This window comes from Nelusetta ayraudi, unplaced genomic scaffold, assembly GCF_046127955.1.
Source record: "Nelusetta ayraudi isolate G7.1 ecotype Tasmania unplaced genomic scaffold, CSIRO-AGI_Nayr_v1 ptg000048l, whole genome shotgun sequence".
NCBI classification, from domain to species: domain Eukaryota; kingdom Metazoa; phylum Chordata; class Actinopteri; order Tetraodontiformes; family Monacanthidae; genus Nelusetta; species Nelusetta ayraudi.
Genome location: NW_027466098.1, coordinates 11,028,725 through 11,046,464, shown reverse-complemented (window position 1 = coordinate 11,046,464; position 17,740 = coordinate 11,028,725). Strand labels below are relative to the sequence as shown.

Below are 17,740 nucleotides of genomic sequence, written 5' to 3'. Positions count from 1 at the left end.
AATGATTCTATGGTCATGCAGTCAGTCACCTGTCCTGGCTTTGCGTGCACCACCACTCTCGCCTATGGACCCTCAAGTCTGGTAGTCTGTTTTGATCCCTGGTGTTATAAGCGTCGGGTTTGGCTGGTTTTTCTGTTCCTTTTCTGTGTGATTGAGGACATCGAGGTGAGAAGCAGGCGCGTTGAGGAGGAAGTGGATGGGTGTGATCAAAGGACATTTGGGAAGACAAATGGGACATTACACAGATGGAGCCAACAGGGGGGATTTTCTCAACCAAACAAAACCAGAAGTCATGAATCTGAATCAAGCTATGATTGTTTTCAGGCACAATGTCAAAAACAAAAAAACTTTATTAAGAAAAGGCAAGACAAACAGTAAGTCAAAGTGTAGACCACAGTGGAGAGACCCATATGAAGTTAGCCACATGTCTCAGATTTATTTCAGGGTTTAGATTTCTGTGAGTGTCACATCTTAAAGAGTAACAACCACGTTAAGTTGAAACATAAATAAAAATTTGTAAGAAAAAAAGACCAGGTACATTTTTTTATTATTATTATTATGATAAGTATTGTCATTTTTACAGCTGTAAAAAAAAAAATGAAATGCCTGATTCCAGTTAGAAAGTTTGTTTGGATACTAGATTTAACAAATAAAGTAGCTCACATCAGGTAAAGACAAAATTATTTGCAGATTCATTTTCTTCTCTTCCTTTCTTTCTTTCTTTCTTTCTTTTTTTTTTTTTAAAAGGGAAAGTATGATGGGAGGTGTGCTATACCAGTTGAACCCCAACTACCTTGATGATACATCTCGCCACAAAACGTGACTTTGCTTCTAAATAAATAAGTAAATAAATAAATAAACACTAACGCAAAATGTCCTGCTTCAGCTCAACTTCCCTCACAAGGCAACTGAGATACCGCGTGGAACAACTTTTCCATTGACAGAATGGATGAAAACATGGAAATGCACCCATTTAAATAAAACAAAAATACCTACAAGCTACTTCAACTGTTTTCATTCGTGACAGCTTTAGAGTCGGAGGTTTTCGAGTTGTGCATTAAACAATCGCGCAGACTGCTATTTAGAGGGAAAATGTGTGTATGTATACACAGGCTGGCTGGTGGTAGCGGTGGGCCAGGCTGAGCAAAAAAAAAGAAAAAAAAGAAAGAAAGACACAGAGCGCTGTATTTCTATGTGTCCTGTAACTCTGGCCAGTAAAATTTTATTCGTCATTGGTACATCCGGGTCCTCTATTATTTGATTGACAGTTGCCATGGCAACAAGCTAGAGCATCGCCATTTTGTCAGTAGGGTTTTTTTTCCCCCAGCTCAGTCTTTTCAAATGTTCTCCCTTCCCGCCGGAATAATGCTGTCAATGGATATATCTCTCACGTTTTGGGATACCGAAATGCATCCAGTGGATCGGATGGAGAAGACCAAGAGGCCGACGTTTTAACGTAGTAGAAATAATTAGGCGGCGCCGCTGCAACTCAGTTGTCCGTGTCTCTGGTCCACCGGGCCGGTTCACTGCGCAGGTTTGGACCGCGCGCCATTTTGTGAAAATTGACACAAAATTCCTAACCAAAATTATCAGAGGACACGGCTTCGTTTTCGCGATTGAAAAACGCCGGGCTTCACTCGAATGTCGTGTTTGTCGAATTGACCGACACGAAATTTGCAGAGACGACCCAAAATCGGCATTTGGCATACCGTTTATTTAGCGGTAGCAAGGATCGTTAGCTTGGGGCTAGCCGTGGGAGCTAGAGTTAGCCCGGGCAGGTAGCTCCTGGTAGCTGCGCTCATTTTCTCAACTAGCCTGCCACTTCGCCGCTAAGGTTAGCGACTAAGTTATGCGTGCTAGTTAATGTTAGCATGTTGCTTGTAATCAGCTGATAGGGACGTTAGACAAAGTTGCTTCGATCTCGGATGTCGTTCGCCAAAGCTTGGGAGATGAAGCGCCTAATAAAACTGGCCGGCGAACCATTTTAGTGTTCTCCGATCGCAGGACGGAGATCGGCTTTAACGTTAACATTACTCGCTAACCGTGTAGGGAGGGGAGAATCTCAAGCTGGATAAGTTTCCTCATCATACAGGTTATTGGACTTTAAATGAAGATCGTGCCATCAGAGGTGAGTAATCGGAAAATATTTTATATGACCTTAGGCTTCGTTAGCCCAAATGAGTACGTTTCGTGATTACGTTTTGCGGGTGTATTTCAAATGTAACCTTAATGGTTAACAATGATGGACGCAACAGTGAAGTTGAGAACGGTAGCCTAACGTTATGGTACGGTGGCTAGCTGAGGTAACATTTGTATTGGCCCGACTAAAGCCAGTCTTGACGTTTGCCTTTAGTTTTAAGGTTGTAAGGCTGACTTCGCCTTTCGCTTGAGACCGTTTCCCTGGTTGCTGTGAGCAGCCGGGAGATCTGCCGAATTGTGTGTGCTTGAACGAAGTCATGCTGGCAAAGTGTTAACGTTATAGCTAACGTTAACCCTGCGATATTAGACACTGTCATTGTATGATTAAAGCAATTTTTGTCCTGCTAGCTAACATCGAGGTCTGACTTTGTGCAAGTGAGGGCTTCATCTGCATTTCAGTTTGAGATGTGGTTTGGATTTTGGAGGTTTTGCGGTGCGGAAGCGCAAGTGGCTAACCTGGCTAGCGCTCGCTAGCTTCTTGAGCTAACCGAGCTAATGGTTAACGCTGACTTGTTGACGAACCAGCTGAATGGGCCCTACAACCCGCTGGCTGAGCACAGCGTCACTAGCTAACGTTAACGTTGGATTGGTGAGAGATATGCTCGCTTGTCCCGCAGTTTCAGGGTAACAATTACGACGACAACGTTAGCTAGTTAGACCGCTAACGGTAACGGCAGCCCGAATACGTTTGCCATTTCTTCATGGAATTGGAGGCATAGACGACCGATATGTAGCAAGAGGGGACTCAAATGAGCATTGAATATGCTTTCTAAATTTCAACCATGACGAGATCTACCCCATCATCTGTAAGTACAGCTACCCGGGCACCGTCTTTATATGCGATCCTTCGGCTTTTAATTGTTCCGGATGGGTCGCATTTGGTTCAGCTATGGACTGGATTTAAGAGTTGGGCGTGAGAAGAGGAGAAATAGGCTTGCTACAGAGGGCTCTAGCCATTACTTATTTTATGATTCAGCTGCGAATAGCAAGCTAGCTGTCGTTATATTTACACCTAAATAGGCCCGTTGATGCCGCGAGTCGAGCCAGAAAAGGAACTGTTCATGTGTCAGTTCTGAAAATGGAGAATAATCAGACATTTGAGAGCTACAAGTGCGCTTTCTAGATGCCTTTGTGCTCAAAAGAACCCAGATTTTCGAAATAGGGTTAATGTTGTTTAAAACGTCACATTCGCCTCTTTGTATATATATGTATATATTTTTTTTAAATATAACGCTAGGATATTGTCTCCAACTAAACTTTTCCCCCAGTTCTGCTCGTATTTGCATAAACCACTGAAATAAGAAGAGGCAATTGTGCTGCCTGTTTATTCCGAGTATATTCGAGGCCTTCCGATCAACTACAATATAAAAGTAGATCAAATGTACATGCTGAGAGGAGATCCTGATTGATCAAATCCACATAAACGCAAAACCTCGTTTGTCAAGTTCTCACTCTTTGAATGTGGGATGGTTGTCTTTTCAAAATTTCAGAAAATCTACTTATTTTGTTTTCAGGAAACATCCTTGCCATGTTCACAAAAAAAAATCCTGTTGTTCCTCTATGATATTCCCTCCTTACATTTTTATTTTGATTTATATTCCTGTAAATTTCCCCGAAACTTTTACATTTACCCCCATGACGACTTCTGAAAGTTTGGGGGGGGGGGTGCTATTCTGTGGGGTCCCCTGACTTCCTCGCTGATAAAAAGTTAAACCCATATGTCCTTTAATGCCAACAGAAGATGCACAATGATAATGATGTGTTTTTATTCTTTGTAGTGGGTTGTGGTTTGCTGCTGGACTCTCCTCCCAGGATGATATGAAATATTACTGGAGATGATGCATCCAGGTTAGCTGCTGTATATTAAGCCTCAACTCTTTGCTGGGAAGTCAGTCGTCTTTTCCTCTTTCCCCTCATCCTCCTGCTTTTATATTTTCCCTGAAGAAAATCTTAAATTTCAAGGACATTTTTTTTTTAAATAAAGGCAAACCATGCTAGAGAAATACTAGGATGAAAGAGCTAAATTCTATAAAAATAAGATTTTTTTTTTTTGTATTAAATAAAACATAATGACAAATATATAATATCATAATATTTCTTGTTATTTTACGATATATAAATTCACAAGGCTTTTTTTTTTTTCTTTTAATATTTCTCTTACACAGTCTCCCCGTCTGCGCCTGCATCCCTCCTATTTCTGTCACTGTACGTGCATTTCTTCCTTTTGCAAAGCTGGGTCAGCTTTCTAATGCTCTCCGAGGAAGTGCAGGTTTTGGGCTGTGCAGCTATTTTGCTGTCAGGCTCTCGTGTTGAAAGCAGCGTCTAAGTGTGCCAAAGTTCAATTTTATTTCTTGTTTATTTCTTGTTTTCTCATTGGAAAATGGGAGCAGCTCTGCCCTGGCAACAAAAGTAGGCTATTTGCATACTGCGTTGTGATTGGTCTGTGCATTGATGGGCTTGCCAAATCACGCTGTATCTCTGTGGTGATAGGCTATGCTAATTAGGTGCTGTTGCTGGGATTCTGAATAGTGGTTACTGTGTAGCGCTGGTGAATTGTGTTGTCTGTGGAGAGATGCTGATAGCTGAACATGCTATTTGATAATTTTTTGATTCCTTCTGGCTTAAAATGAAGGATGATTCACTGTGTTGTGTGGAGATGCTTTCTTTTCAGCCCTTTTCACTGTTAAATCTGCTGCTCTGCTCCTTTTTCTTCACAAAGGTTAACATGTTACTGCTATAATCTATATTATATGTGTTATTTGAGGCGTTTTTTTAACAAAATCTGTGTTTTTAAAGCTATTTGATAACCTTGCCTTTATTTTAACAATGAAGCTATTTCTATTTTTCCTCTTAACATCTTACATTTTTGTTCTGTTGCTTTGAGCTTGATCATGTTAAAATACAAGTAAATATTTGAAATGTGTGATTTGCATTTTGCATATATTTGCCTGCTGAAAGTAAATTTGGGCATTTTTGTGTTTTTCTGGTTTTACATTGCAGTAAACAGCCTTTTTCTGCTGCTGGTCTTTGCAATACTGAGAAAATTTCATTACCTTTTTTTTTTTTTATTCCTAGTCCGACACAGTGCTTTGTTAGATAAAAAGCAGATATTTCAAATACGGATGACTCCCCCCTTTTCCTCCTCTCCGTGCCCGCTTACATGTCGTGTTGCACTCGGATAACATGCAACTCACAGCCGTCTTAATTCCTTCCAGGAGGAGAGACTTCAGCATGCAAACCTTCGTCCGTCCGGCTTGCGCCCTCTTTTTCTTTACACACTGCTGGTCTTCAGATGGCTGCTCCAATGCCCCATACGCACCAGCAGTACAGTGACCGCCACCAGCCAAGCACTGACCAATCTGTTACGGTCTTACCGTACAGCGACCAGACACCACAGCTCACTGCCAATCAGGTACACTAACCCTGCCCCTGCCCCTGATCGTGGATTTCTCCCGTCTGAATATGTAATGTTACAAAAATTGCAATACTTAATGTGATATGAAAGTCTACTTCCTTTTTTTTGCTACTGTCTCCAGGCAGAGTAGCAGCTTCTAACGCGTTCTGTCAGTCTTGCCCCTTTTTATAACTTGCTACGGTTCGATTTAAAACAAATGGAACGACCTTTAGGAGTTCATCATTTGAGATTTACACCAGCTCTCAGATTAACAGAGCAATGAAAGTTTCATGCATATTTGTTAATGTTTATGTTGTGATTTTGCTCTTCTGTGACTTCAGAGGCACATGCCCCAGTGCTTTCGCGACCCAACTTCAGCTCCCCTGAGGAAGCTCTCCATTGACCTTATCAAAACATACAAACACATCAATGAGGTCAGTTTTGTTTTCATTTTGTCTTTTTTGTTTGTTTTTTTAATTTAAAACGCAACGCTGCTAAAAAAACAAAAAAACAAAACAAAACAAAAAACCTATCATTCCAATGGACACTGTGCACTTATGTGAATTGTTTTGTCTTACCCCAAGGTGTATTATGCAAAAAAGAAGCGGCGCCACCAACAGGGTCAGGGCGAAGACTCGAGTCACAAAAAAGAGAGGAAAGTCTTTAATGATGGCTACGACGATGATAACTACGACTACATCGTCAAGAATGGGGAGAAGTGGATGGACCGTTACGAGATTGATTCCTTGATAGGAAAAGGATCATTTGGACAGGTAGGGGCTTCAGCACACGTCACACGACAGTTGCATGCAAAGACTTTGTGCCGTTAACCCATAACATGTTCATGTTTACTGTAACGCATGCAAATGCCTCAAACTATTGGGATTTCATTGTGAGAATGTAGCAGGCGCCGGGATGCGGCTCCCGTGCACCGCTGTACTACATTGGTGGGCATCACAAGAGCGCAGAGTAATGGAAATACTCGCTTTCTTTCCCCCGCTCTGCTTTCTCTCAGGTTGTGAAAGCGTACGACCGTGCTGAGCAGGAATGGGTCGCCATTAAGATCATCAAGAACAAGAAAGCTTTCCTCAATCAAGCCCAGATTGAAGTGCGCCTCCTAGAGCTCATGAACAAACATGATACCGAGATGAAATATTACATCGGTAATGCACTCGAGGCTTCTGATATAGCATGAAATGAAATAAGGGAAATCACTTTTTTGTGAACTCTACTAACCTCGCTCTGTTATTTTTTATTTTTCTTGCAGTTCACCTCAAGCGTCACTTCATGTTCCGTAACCACCTCTGCCTCGTGTTTGAGATGCTTTCATATAACCTGTACGACCTACTCCGAAACACCAACTTCCGCGGCGTGTCGCTCAACCTCACCCGGAAGTTCGCCCAGCAGCTATGCACGGCGCTTCTCTTCCTGGCCACGCCTGAGCTCAGCATCATCCACTGTGACCTGAAGCCTGAGAACATCCTCCTCTGCAACCCCAAGAGGAGTGCCATCAAAATAGTGGACTTTGGCAGCTCATGTCAACTTGGACAAAGGGTATCTACACACAGTTTTCTCCCCGTCAGCGAAAAAAAGCCAGTGTGAAAAAAATGTCCCCAAGAAGAGTTGGCGCTCGTCTTGGAACTTCTGTCAGAGATGGGTGATGATGGCTTTTGAGGCGGGTAGGGAATCTTAACGGGCTTGTCTTTTTGATTCTGCAGATATATCAGTATATCCAGAGTCGATTCTACCGCTCCCCAGAGGTGCTGCTGGGAATGCCCTATGACCTGGCCATCGACATGTGGTCCCTGGGTTGCATCTTGGTGGAGATGCACACTGGAGAGCCTCTCTTCAGCGGAGCCAATGAGGTAAAAAAAAAATGCAAAGCGGAACTCTTTGGCTTCTTTCTGTAATCGCAGCGGCGATTGAAACTCCGCTGACGTCGACGGTCGTCGACCTTTTACCTGATTCGTCGGAGACAAAACATGTTGCGGGGTTTAAAGATAGAGCGAAAGCAATTCGCAAAAACTTAAAACATATCGCACAGGGCTCGCGTGCCAAGCCCCTGTTGTTTTATCAGCAGCATATTTGGCAATTTTTCCAAGTCAAAATATTTCAGCTCTGAAGTCATTGAGGAACAATTTCTGCTCATGTGCTGGATCTAAAGTGCATGTAGAGTCTTTTTTTTCTAATTGGCAAGAGTTCAAGTAGCATTTTTTTCCCCCTCTCAAGGTGGACCAGATGAACAAAATTGTCGAGGTTCTTGGTATCCCGCCTAATCACATAATGGACCTAGCCCCTAAAGCCAGAAAGTTCTTTGAGAAGCTTTCGGATGGTACATGGAGTGTTAAGAAGACCAAAGATGGCAAAAGGGTAAGCTCACCTCTTTCTTTCTTTTTTTTTTATTGCTTTAAAGTCTCGGCTCTGTTAAAACCGAGGTGATTTGTGTCACAGTTGACTAAATCTCTTTAATCTTTGTCTACTGTGCCCGAAACAGTATAAGCCTCCAGCCTCGCGGAAGCTCCACTCCATCCTGGGTGTGGAGACAGGGGGTCCAGGTGGCCGACGGGCTGGGGAGTCTGGCCATGCTGTTGCTGACTACTTGAAGTTCAAGGACCTGATCCTCCGGATGTTGGACTATGACCCTAAGAGCCGCATCCAGCCCTACTATGCCCTGCAGCACAGCTTCTTCAAGAAAACTGCGGACGAGGGGACCAATACAAGCAGCAGCGTGTCTACGAGCCCCGCTTTAGAGCAGTCCCAGTCTTCAGGAACCACCTCCAGCACCTCCTCTAGCTCAGGTAGCTTACGGCTCTGGGCAGATATTTCCCAGTCCTTCATTTAAAGTCGTCAAACCCATTTCTTGTCCAAGTTCGTGTTCTCATACGTCAAAAATTGTGTTCTATGACTTCTGTGTATCTATCTGTTTTTGTTGAGGCCTACTGATGTTTGGAGATCTTCAATCCTCTGAACTGGAGCAACAATAAAAGCATTACAAACTGTCGATAGTCTATTTTATTGTGAGGCGACGTCTCTCAGCCTGTCGTTGTCTTGAACATATTCTGTGTGAGGTTGATGAGACACTTTGGTCACCTTGGTTAACTTCTAGGAGGATCATCTGGGACAAGCACCAGTGGCAGAGCAAGATCAGACCCCACCCATCACCACTTGCACAGTGGAGGACACTTCGGCACGGCCCTGCCGGCCATTGATGGTGACAGCCTCTGCCCACAGGTCAGTGAGTTGACGGGAACGTGTGTTGAGGTTTGCTTTGACTCTCTTAACAGTGACAAATAACCCCAGCAGTCGTGTTGTGAACAAGTCTCCCGAGATTGGGGCTGCTTTTTTTTTTTTTTTTTGCTTTTTGAACGCAACCTGATGAAAGTACATAAAAAATCTATGGTCAACTTTCTATTTGCTTGACATTGACAGACGAGACAGCCTTACCCACCCCCGCTGGTGTGGGGAGGTGGTGTTGGACCAGAGTCGGTCACTGGAGAGACCCACCCAGTCCAGGAGACGACTTTCCATGTCCCCCCTCAGCACCCTAAGGCCCTGCATCCCCACTCACACGCTCATCACCACCACGGGCAGATGATGGCCACGCGGCCACGCCCACGCCATTACACCTCCCCGACACACAGCTCCTCGACACAGGACTCCATGGAGGTGGTCCATGGCCATCTGTCCATGACCTCCCTGTCTTCCTCTGCCTCCTCTTCCTCGACATCGTCCTCTTCCACTGGGAACCATGGCAACCAGGCCTACCAGCTCCGCCACTTGCCTGCGGGAGCCCTTGACTTTGGTCAGAACGGTGGGCTGAGCATGGGGCTAGGTGCCTTCTCGAACCCAAGGCAGGAGACTGGCATGGCAGCGCACCCTGCTTTCTCAATGGGCACGAACACGGGGCCTGCCCACTACCTAACGGAAGGTCACCTGGGCATGAGGCAAGGCATGGACCGGGAGGAGTCTCCAATGACTGGAGTGTGTGTGCAGCAGAGTTCTATGGCCAGCTCGTGACTGCACTGACATTTGGCTGTGTGTTCCCCCCTGTGCGTCATTTTTAAGGTGGTGTTTTTTACTACAAGGTGTGTTGAGAACAAAAGCTGCTCACATCAGAAGGGAGATATCACTGACCCGCTACTACAGAGAAAAAAAAAAACCCTTTGTTTAAAAGTATATATGTAATTTTCATCCCTCTTTCGTTTGCAATCATGAGGCACAAAATAATACTGCAGAATAAACATAGTAAGATCGAGACATCCATCTTACCATTTCACAAGTTACATGTAACCACCAAGTAATCACCATATGGTATAATGTGGCAAAATCTTCTAAGGAGCATCTCGGAGCAAACTTTGAAGCTGTTTTGCAGGTAGCTGTTGGTGATGAAAATGCTTGGCGTCCTCTTTCGGTTCACACTATGGACTGCCTGACATTACTGTTCCACTGGTTCTTAATTTTTCTTTTTTCTTTTTGCCCTTCTTTTTTTTTTTCTTTTTTTCTTTTTTCTTTTTTTCTTCTTCAAGTGAAATTTTCTCGTACAAGCTGCTTGTGAATCCTGTAGCTCGACAATGAGGGGAAGTGTTTGCGGTGATATTTCTTGTTGTTGGTCGGTATTGTGTAACTCTTTTTTAAAAGGGGAGCACATAGCAGTGGAGTCCCTATAGCATGTGCTGGCCGGGTGGAGAGGAGACCCCTGCAGGTGGATACTGACAGCTGGGGTCGAAGGAGAATGAAGCTCCACCCTTAAGGCCTAGTGGTCCCGTAGTCCTGCGTGCTGCAAACCGGGCCCGGCACAGATGAGAGCAGCGATGGGCACTGGGAGACGCGAGGATCCGGCCCAGTCAAAGGAAGACAGTCAGCGGCTGGTTCTAGATAACCCTTTGGCCTTATGACTCATGGACTTGGGATGGGATGGAGCTGGACATTATCATTTGAATTAAGATGGCTTTTCTCTATTTTTCTCTCTAGACAGCCCTTAATTCTTTAAGGAAATTAAAAATAACTTCGAAAAGGTAAATAAGAATGGTAATTTGAGGCCTTTCTCAACAAAGATTTCTTCTTCAGCAGGGCCCCACATAACAGGGTCTTATTGTACACAACAACCTCCTAAACATTACTTCCTTGAAAATCTTATTCACCGGTTAAGGATTTTGCAGTGGAAAGAACTATCTATTCCAGAGTCTACCCTTTTTATGTTTTATTTTTTTCCCTTTTGCATGTAGTTTCTCATCAGAACCACCTGCACAAGTCTCTCCATCCAAAACATGGAAACTGAAGAAAAAAAAATGAGTTAAGTGACTGCCTTTTTTCTCCTCAAATTATGCTGTGAATTTTACAAGAATTTATTTTCCCTTTGGATATGTTTTTATACCAAAGCAGTTGTTTTATAGCATATAGGTGTCTGTAACCAATAATGTAGCAGTTCACCACTTTGACGCAAAGTTTATCAAGATCTTATTTTAACGTCAATACAAACAGCTGCAATATATTACTTTAGCAAAACTGGAGACCGTTGTTGAGACCGTTGGCTATTGTGTATTCTGGCCAGACTTGTTTGCAACGTTTTACCAAAACTGTTTCCATATTAATTGGTAGATTATTTTGGGAGTCTTTTAAAACTTTGGTATGTTAGAGAATTTGGTAGTTACTCTGCAGGCTCCGGAGTAGCAAGATAGAAGCTGATGGTTAAAAAAAAAAAAAAAAAAAAGGAGACTAATGCGTTCTATTTCTGTGTCGTCGTTTTTCTTTTGCCCCCATCATACTATTTCAAAGGGTTTTGCTGCCTTTCATACATCATTTGGTCAACTTGGCTAGTTTCTGCTGTAAAAGCAAAGAATTAATGTCATCGTCTTGGCAGGATAAGATAATTGTGGCAAATCAGTTTGTGTTGAGTGGTATTTTTCTGATTTGGCAGGGCAGTTTCCCCCCATGATTGTTGTCCTATTTAAAGGCAAAGGCAAATTTATTTATATAGCACATTTCAACAACATGGCAACTCAAAAGTGCTTTACATCGAGTGAACAATATAAAACAAACACAGTCCCATTGAAAACAAAAGTTATGAAACAAAATTAAAAGAAATCAAGCTAGATAAAGGGAAAGGGTGTCTGTCAGCCCACAATTCACATGCTTCGCCTAGGCAGACCATGCATGTTCTCCAAACATAACAGTCAACAACCAGATTTTTTTTTTTTTTTTTTTTTTTTTTTTTTAATATCAGGGATTTTGAAGTGCTTTCTTTTTCTGTTGCTCATTTTACCAGCTTTGAAATTAGACTGAAACCCCTGCCCACGGCCACTGTACAAATTAAGGGCAGGCTGCAAAGTCGTGCTGTTGTCATTTAAAATGGGAAACCATCATAGAGTCCATGCTTGGTATTTCCACTGACAAATGTAAAGCTACCTATTTTGAGATTGGGGTTTTATCTGGATGTCAAGGTTAATTGCAAATCATTTTTCCATACCCCACTGAATTTGAGACATTTAGAAGCTGCCAGTGGTTTTTATTGCTGGCACTCATACTGGTACTAAACATTCCAAAAATAAAGACTTAAAAAAAATTTGACTGCAGTGACTCGTAAGTGTGCGCCTATTTCAGATCATGCTGATTGACCTCTTATTTAGAGCAGTTGTCATGAAATGCAGCCCCTTTTTAATAGTTGAAATAGAATTTATGTATATATTTATATTTTTTTAATAAAGGAAGTATAGAACTCACTACCTTGCTCCTGCTGGTATGTTGATTATGTTTGTCAAATTGGTGACCATTCAGTGGGCAGGAACTCCAGTTTTCTTAGTGGCAAAAACCTTGCCTTTTGGCAAAGGTACTTGACTACATCAGGACAACACTATGAGGTAGGGTTTGAAACAAACAGGGAAAGCTAGATCTTCAAACCTTAATAATTTTCACAGGGTATATTGTAAGTGCATGTACATCACAAACCTTAATTTTGGTTATATGAGAAGCACATGGTTTAAAAAAAGAAAAAAAAAGGTTCCATCTTTCATAAGCCTGTTGAGTTTGTGGGTTATACACAAACACCTATACTTGTTGACATATCTGAACACCCGACAGAAGTTGAATCCTCGTATTTAATTTGGATTTATCCTTTTCATTTTTGAGTTCACATTTTCTCACTTTTTTTGTACATGCAACATGCACTATAGAATTGAACAGCATGGGGGAAAGGATAAGTCCATGTATCCACAGATTGTAAGATCTAGTCAAGACTTTGCTGTGTTTATGACAATGCCCTTTGTATTATATTAAGACAGTCTTATGTATGATATATAAAAAGAAGTTAATTGAAGTGCTCTGTGTGTCTTTATTGCTCTTGTTTGTCCGCCACATCTTGCTTGAAGTTTGCTCCACACATTTTCCACTGCTTCACCCATGATCACGCAAGTGTCAAGGGGTTGACGTGCAATAGTTCCTTACAACTGGTTGGACGACAAAAAAAAACGTGAAAACGGACAGAGAGCGAAGGTAACACAACGTGTGTGCGCGCGGAAGTGGCTTTATGAGGTGAAGCGCAAGGCTCACAGTCGTTCTGGCTCGTTGGTCTAGGGGTATGATTCTCGCTTCGGGTGCGAGAGGTCCCGGGTTCAAATCCCGGACGAGCCCATCTCCTTTTGGCTCAGGGTTGAGCGATAACGATACATGGCCGAACGCTGTTTTCCAGGACAACTACCGCTGTCTCTACTAATCACTTTTATGCCGTTGGCACCCTAAATTATATTCATTAAATTATGTCAAACTACTTTGTAAAAATGTACATTTACGTTGTTCCTAAATCAAACAAAAGTTAACAGTATTTTCAACTCCGTCAGAATTAATAACTAAACGCAGTGTTGAAAAAAGGAGGGCTCGTCCGGGATTTGAACCCGGGACCTCTCGCACCCTAAGCGAGAATCATACCCCTAGACCAACGAGCCTGTGTTACGGTTTCCGTACGTCGTCGGATATTCATTCTGTGTACACAGGATATGTTTAATATTTGCACTCAGGTGAAAACGACTTTCATTACTACTTAGTAATCGGTTGACTATTGAATACCTAACATGTATAGTAAAATACGCATTCACTTTTAAATGCGTATCTAATGCGTGTTTACTATTTAAATACGTACATAATACGTGTTTATCCTTATTTGGACGAATCGAATACGTCTTTATATCCAAGCAAGTTATCTCGGGTTTGTCTTTGGGAAAGATAGTGGTCTGTTCGCTGGTTTTTACTGCATGCAGAAAACACGGGTTTCCGGTGTAGTACCAAGCTATCCAAATGCTTTCCAAGTTAGCCAGGAGGTGGCAGCAGCGCAATACTGGAGGCTCTCTTCAACATTTTCATGGCGGAGGAGAAGAAAGAAGAATATTACACAACCGACCAATAGTTTTTAATGTTCTTGACAAAGTGCGTCGATGTAGCCAATCAGGCCACTCGTAGGGCGGGACGTGTGTATGCACAACCGATACAACGGTTTGAACCGTTTGTGACTGTCATGTCGGTTGTCTTTTTAGGATTTTAAAGTATTTCGGAAGTGATTTTCAGACACTCTTTGAGATCGTTGAAGAAATTGGGAAACAGGCTTATGTAAGCCACCGAAGTGAACGCATATTTTTTTGGTAGAACACAGTAAAAGAATAAGTTAGCACAGCTAACCACCTCGACTGCAGCATGCCGAATTTTTGCGCGGCCCCGAACTGTACACGGAAAAGCACACAGTCCGACCTGGCATTTTTTAGGTTTCCACGGGACCCTGAGAGGTAAGACTTAATTGATCAACTACACTTCAAAATACGAACGACGCACGTACATTTTTTTTATTTTTGTTTTTAAACTTAAACCATTTTTTTTTAGCACTCTGAAGATGACTGTTATAACTCAGTTATATCTAATAAATCTCAATTTTAACCCTTAAAATATCGGTTGCAATTGAAAGGCGTCAGATTAAATGTACAGAAACTAAATGAACCCAAACTACAGAATTCGTGCGGATAACGAGTTGACTGCTCTATTCACATTTCAAGATAAATATCAGCATTGAACCAAAACACATTGCATTATTATTGTTAATATTATTTTTTAGCCAAGTACTTGTTATGTCAATTGTATACATTTTGGTGTGATATTAGAGCCAACAGTGCCTGCTGATATCACAAAAAAGTTGTTTTGCTCGTCTTCAGTAGACTTGCATATATACACCTGTATGGCTGTTGTCATGCACCTACCTTAATGTTTATGCTATTTTGATTCAATAAAAATCCTTTATTCTTCAGATGCCGTATTTGGGTAGAGAACTGCCGGCGGGCAGATCTAGAGGCAAAAACATCGGACCAGTTGAACAAGCACTACCGTTTATGCGCAAAACATTTCGACCCAGCTATGGTTTGCAAAACGGTGAGTATGCACATGAACCTGCGATTACCCCCAAATGTAGACTTTCTTTCAAAATAAAAAAAAACTTGTTGTTTTGTTACCTGTTTTCAGAGCCCCTACAGGACTGTGTTGAAGGACACTGCCATTCCAACTATTTTTGACCTGACAATCCATCTAAGATATCCTCCTACGAGGCATCGCAAGCGCATTAAAGAGCTTGTAAGAGACATCTATATACAATCCTCTTAGATTGTTAAAATATCTTTGTTTAGTTTACTTTAATTTGAATGAAATCATCTTTAATTTCATTTTCATTTCAGACCGAAGAAGACCTACAGAAGATTAAAGAGAGGGGATGTAAGTTTGCTGTAATTGAGGTCTGACTGTAAAGTAAAATACAGTTGAACCCTATTCACTCTGACTTTCCCTGTCCTCCCTTCAGCCGCGATATCGATTGATCAGCTTCATGCCAAGAAAGTGGCAGCAATGGAGGACAGCACGAGCGCCAATGAGGATGAACCTCAGATGTCCACGGAGGAAAAGACGCTTCGTGAATACCTGAAATCCCTCTTTGAAATCTTGGTCTTGTTGGGAAAGCGCAACATACCACTGGTGGCCGACAAAGCGACTGATGCTGAGCACTTGTCCAACAACCTTCAGGCCCTCATTGAGTACCGTATCAATGCCGGAGATGAAGCCCTGAAGAAGCGGTTCGAGAGGACCGCCGTGAACACGGAGTATCTCTCCGCGACGCAGCAGAGCCAACTTCTGGATGTGTGTGAGAACACGGTGAGGGAGGAGATGCTCATGGAGGTGAGAGAGAGCCGCTTCTTCTCGCTGGTGACGGGCGACCTCGTCACGTTTGGCGAGGTGAAACACCTCCCTCTGTTCCTGCGCTTCGTGAACCAGCAGAATGTCCTTCGGGAGGAGTTTCTGGACTTTGTGCCTTTTGACAGCGACGAGTTCTCGCTGGTGGACAAGCTGGAGGCCCTGCTGACGGAACGCTTTGGCCTGAGCATGGAGGACTGCCGTGGTCAGGCCCACAAAGCCACCGGCACCAACACCAACAAAATGAAAGCGGTGGCTGTGCTCCTGATGGAGAAGTATTCCCAGACACTGCACATGCCTTGCTCTCACATAGCGCTAAACATCCATCTGTCCAATAATCTGCCTTATCCCAACGTCCAGATTGTGATGGAAACTCTGAATAGCTTCAGGTCTTTCTTTAAAAACCCTTTAACGCACAACGAGCTGCAGAAGGCCATCTCCAATCATTTCCAGAAAAATGAAGAGAAGGGAGCTGCGCTTCAGGAAGCCTGCAGCTCGGAGTGGACCAAGCAGCACAGTGTCTTTGACCTGCTGCTTGATCTGCTGCCGCCACTGCTGCTGTGCATGGACAACATTCGGGAGAGCGGTCATTTCACGGACGCTGTCAGATCGGACGCTTACACAATTGCGGAAATGCTTTCGGATTTCGAGTTCATCGTCACGACCGTCATCCTGAAAAACGTTCTGACTTTCACTAGGGCTTTTGGCAGGAACCTGCAGGGCGAAACGCTCGACGTGTTTTTTGCCGTCAACAGCCTTACCGCGGTGCTGCATTCGCTCAACGAGGTCAACGACAACATCGAGGTGTACCACGAGTTTTGGTACGAGGAAGCCGTGGCCGTGGCCAACGTCATGGAGGTCCCCACGACGGTCCCGAGGCTCTTCCTTCGGCAGCAGCGTGCAGCCAACGAAAGTGAGGTCAACGTGGAGGCGTATTACAAGGAGTACGTGACCGTGCCCGTCATCCACGGCGTCATACAGGAGGTGGAGGACATGTTCTCCGAGATCAACCTCAAAGCACTCAAGTGCCTGTCGCTCGTCCCGGCCGTCATGGGACAGATGAAGTTCAACACCACGGAGGAGAACTACGCCGACGTTTACTCCAGCGACCTCCCAAACCCGGAGACGCTCCCCGCCGAGCTGCACTGCTGGCGGATCAAGTGGAAGCACAGGGGCAAGGAGGTGCGCCTGCCCACCACCATCCAGGAAACGCTGCAGCTGCCCGATGTCAAGTTCTTCCCCAACGTGAACGCCTTCCTGAAGATGCTGTCCACCTTGCCGGTGCTGAAACTGGACGGCAAAGAGGGCGACACGGCCAGCGAGCGGCTGCAGGCGTACTTCGACGGCGTGCCCCCCAAGCAGTGGAACAAGAGCCTGGCCATGCTCTCCGTCAACACGCAGGTCAACTACGACCTGGATGTCATGGTCGACAAATACTGCAGACTGTATCCAGAGGATGAACAGGAGGCTGAGGCGGAAGCTGAGATGGAAGCTGAGGCGGAAGCTGAGATGGAAGCTGAGGCGGAAGCCGAGGCTGAGGCTGAGGCTGAGGCTGAGACTGAGGCTGAGGCAGAGGCAGAGACCGAGAAGGAGGCTAAGGACACAGCGGAGGAAGATGCCATGAAGGAATAAGAGAATGGTGTCGGCCAAAGTCAATCAAACAGACATTTTTCAGACGGTTTATACATCTTCCTTGAATCTATCACCTATGCTGTGCTGGATAAAAAAACAAAACAAGTTTTGCATTCCCCAGATGTTTTCAGTAAATGTCATGTTTTATTTAAATGTGCTCCTTTAGTTTTTTATTTGTATTATTCTTTGCAAATTTTCCCTTAAAAGATAAATTGCAGCTTCCTTTGGGTGAATAAATGGTGACTATAAAACGGAGATGCTCACTGTAAATAGGCCGATTGCCATTGTTTGTAGCCAGTCCACTTC

General features: G+C 43.6%; 2 protein-coding genes and 2 non-coding genes across 7 annotated transcripts; 3 read left to right on the top strand and 1 right to left on the bottom strand.

Moving 5' to 3' along the window:
* Positions 1-1,279: 1,279 nt before the first annotated feature.
* dyrk1ab (dual-specificity tyrosine-(Y)-phosphorylation regulated kinase 1A, b) lies at positions 1,280-12,905 on the top strand. 4 transcript variants are annotated; one of them, XM_076036292.1, is made up of 12 exons: positions 1,280-2,128; positions 3,978-4,047; positions 5,415-5,611; positions 5,935-6,027; positions 6,178-6,366; positions 6,609-6,756; positions 6,861-7,147; positions 7,312-7,458; positions 7,823-7,963; positions 8,088-8,391; positions 8,700-8,824; positions 9,023-12,905. In XM_076036292.1, exons 2-12 carry the CDS (start codon positions 4,035-4,037, stop codon positions 9,608-9,610), a joined length of 2,232 nt encoding a protein of 743 aa, XP_075892407.1. In that variant the 5' UTR covers positions 1,280-2,128; positions 3,978-4,034; the 3' UTR covers positions 9,611-12,905. The 4 variants fall into 4 exon arrangements, with proteins under 4 accessions (XP_075892407.1, XP_075892409.1, XP_075892410.1 ...); XM_076036293.1 differs by lacking the exon at positions 1,280-2,128 and adding an exon at positions 2,348-3,005; XM_076036294.1 differs by lacking the exon at positions 3,978-4,047.
* A 242-nt stretch (positions 12,906-13,147) lies between these two features.
* trnap-cgg (transfer RNA proline (anticodon CGG)) lies at positions 13,148-13,219 on the top strand. Its single transcript has one exon. It is a non-coding gene; the product is annotated as a tRNA-Pro (tRNA).
* Positions 13,220-13,458: 239 nt separating this feature from the next.
* Positions 13,459-13,530, bottom strand: trnap-agg (transfer RNA proline (anticodon AGG)). Its single transcript has one exon. It is a non-coding gene; the product is annotated as a tRNA-Pro (tRNA).
* A 422-nt stretch (positions 13,531-13,952) lies between these two features.
* On the top strand, positions 13,953-17,467 carry thap12b (THAP domain containing 12b). The gene is made up of 5 exons (XM_076036289.1): positions 13,953-14,361; positions 14,875-14,995; positions 15,086-15,193; positions 15,295-15,331; positions 15,417-17,467. The coding sequence occupies exons 1-5, from the start codon at positions 14,273-14,275 to the stop codon at positions 17,432-17,434; spliced, it is 2,373 nt and encodes a 790-aa protein (XP_075892404.1). The 5' UTR covers positions 13,953-14,272; the 3' UTR covers positions 17,435-17,467.
* Positions 17,468-17,740: the final 273 nt, after the last annotated feature.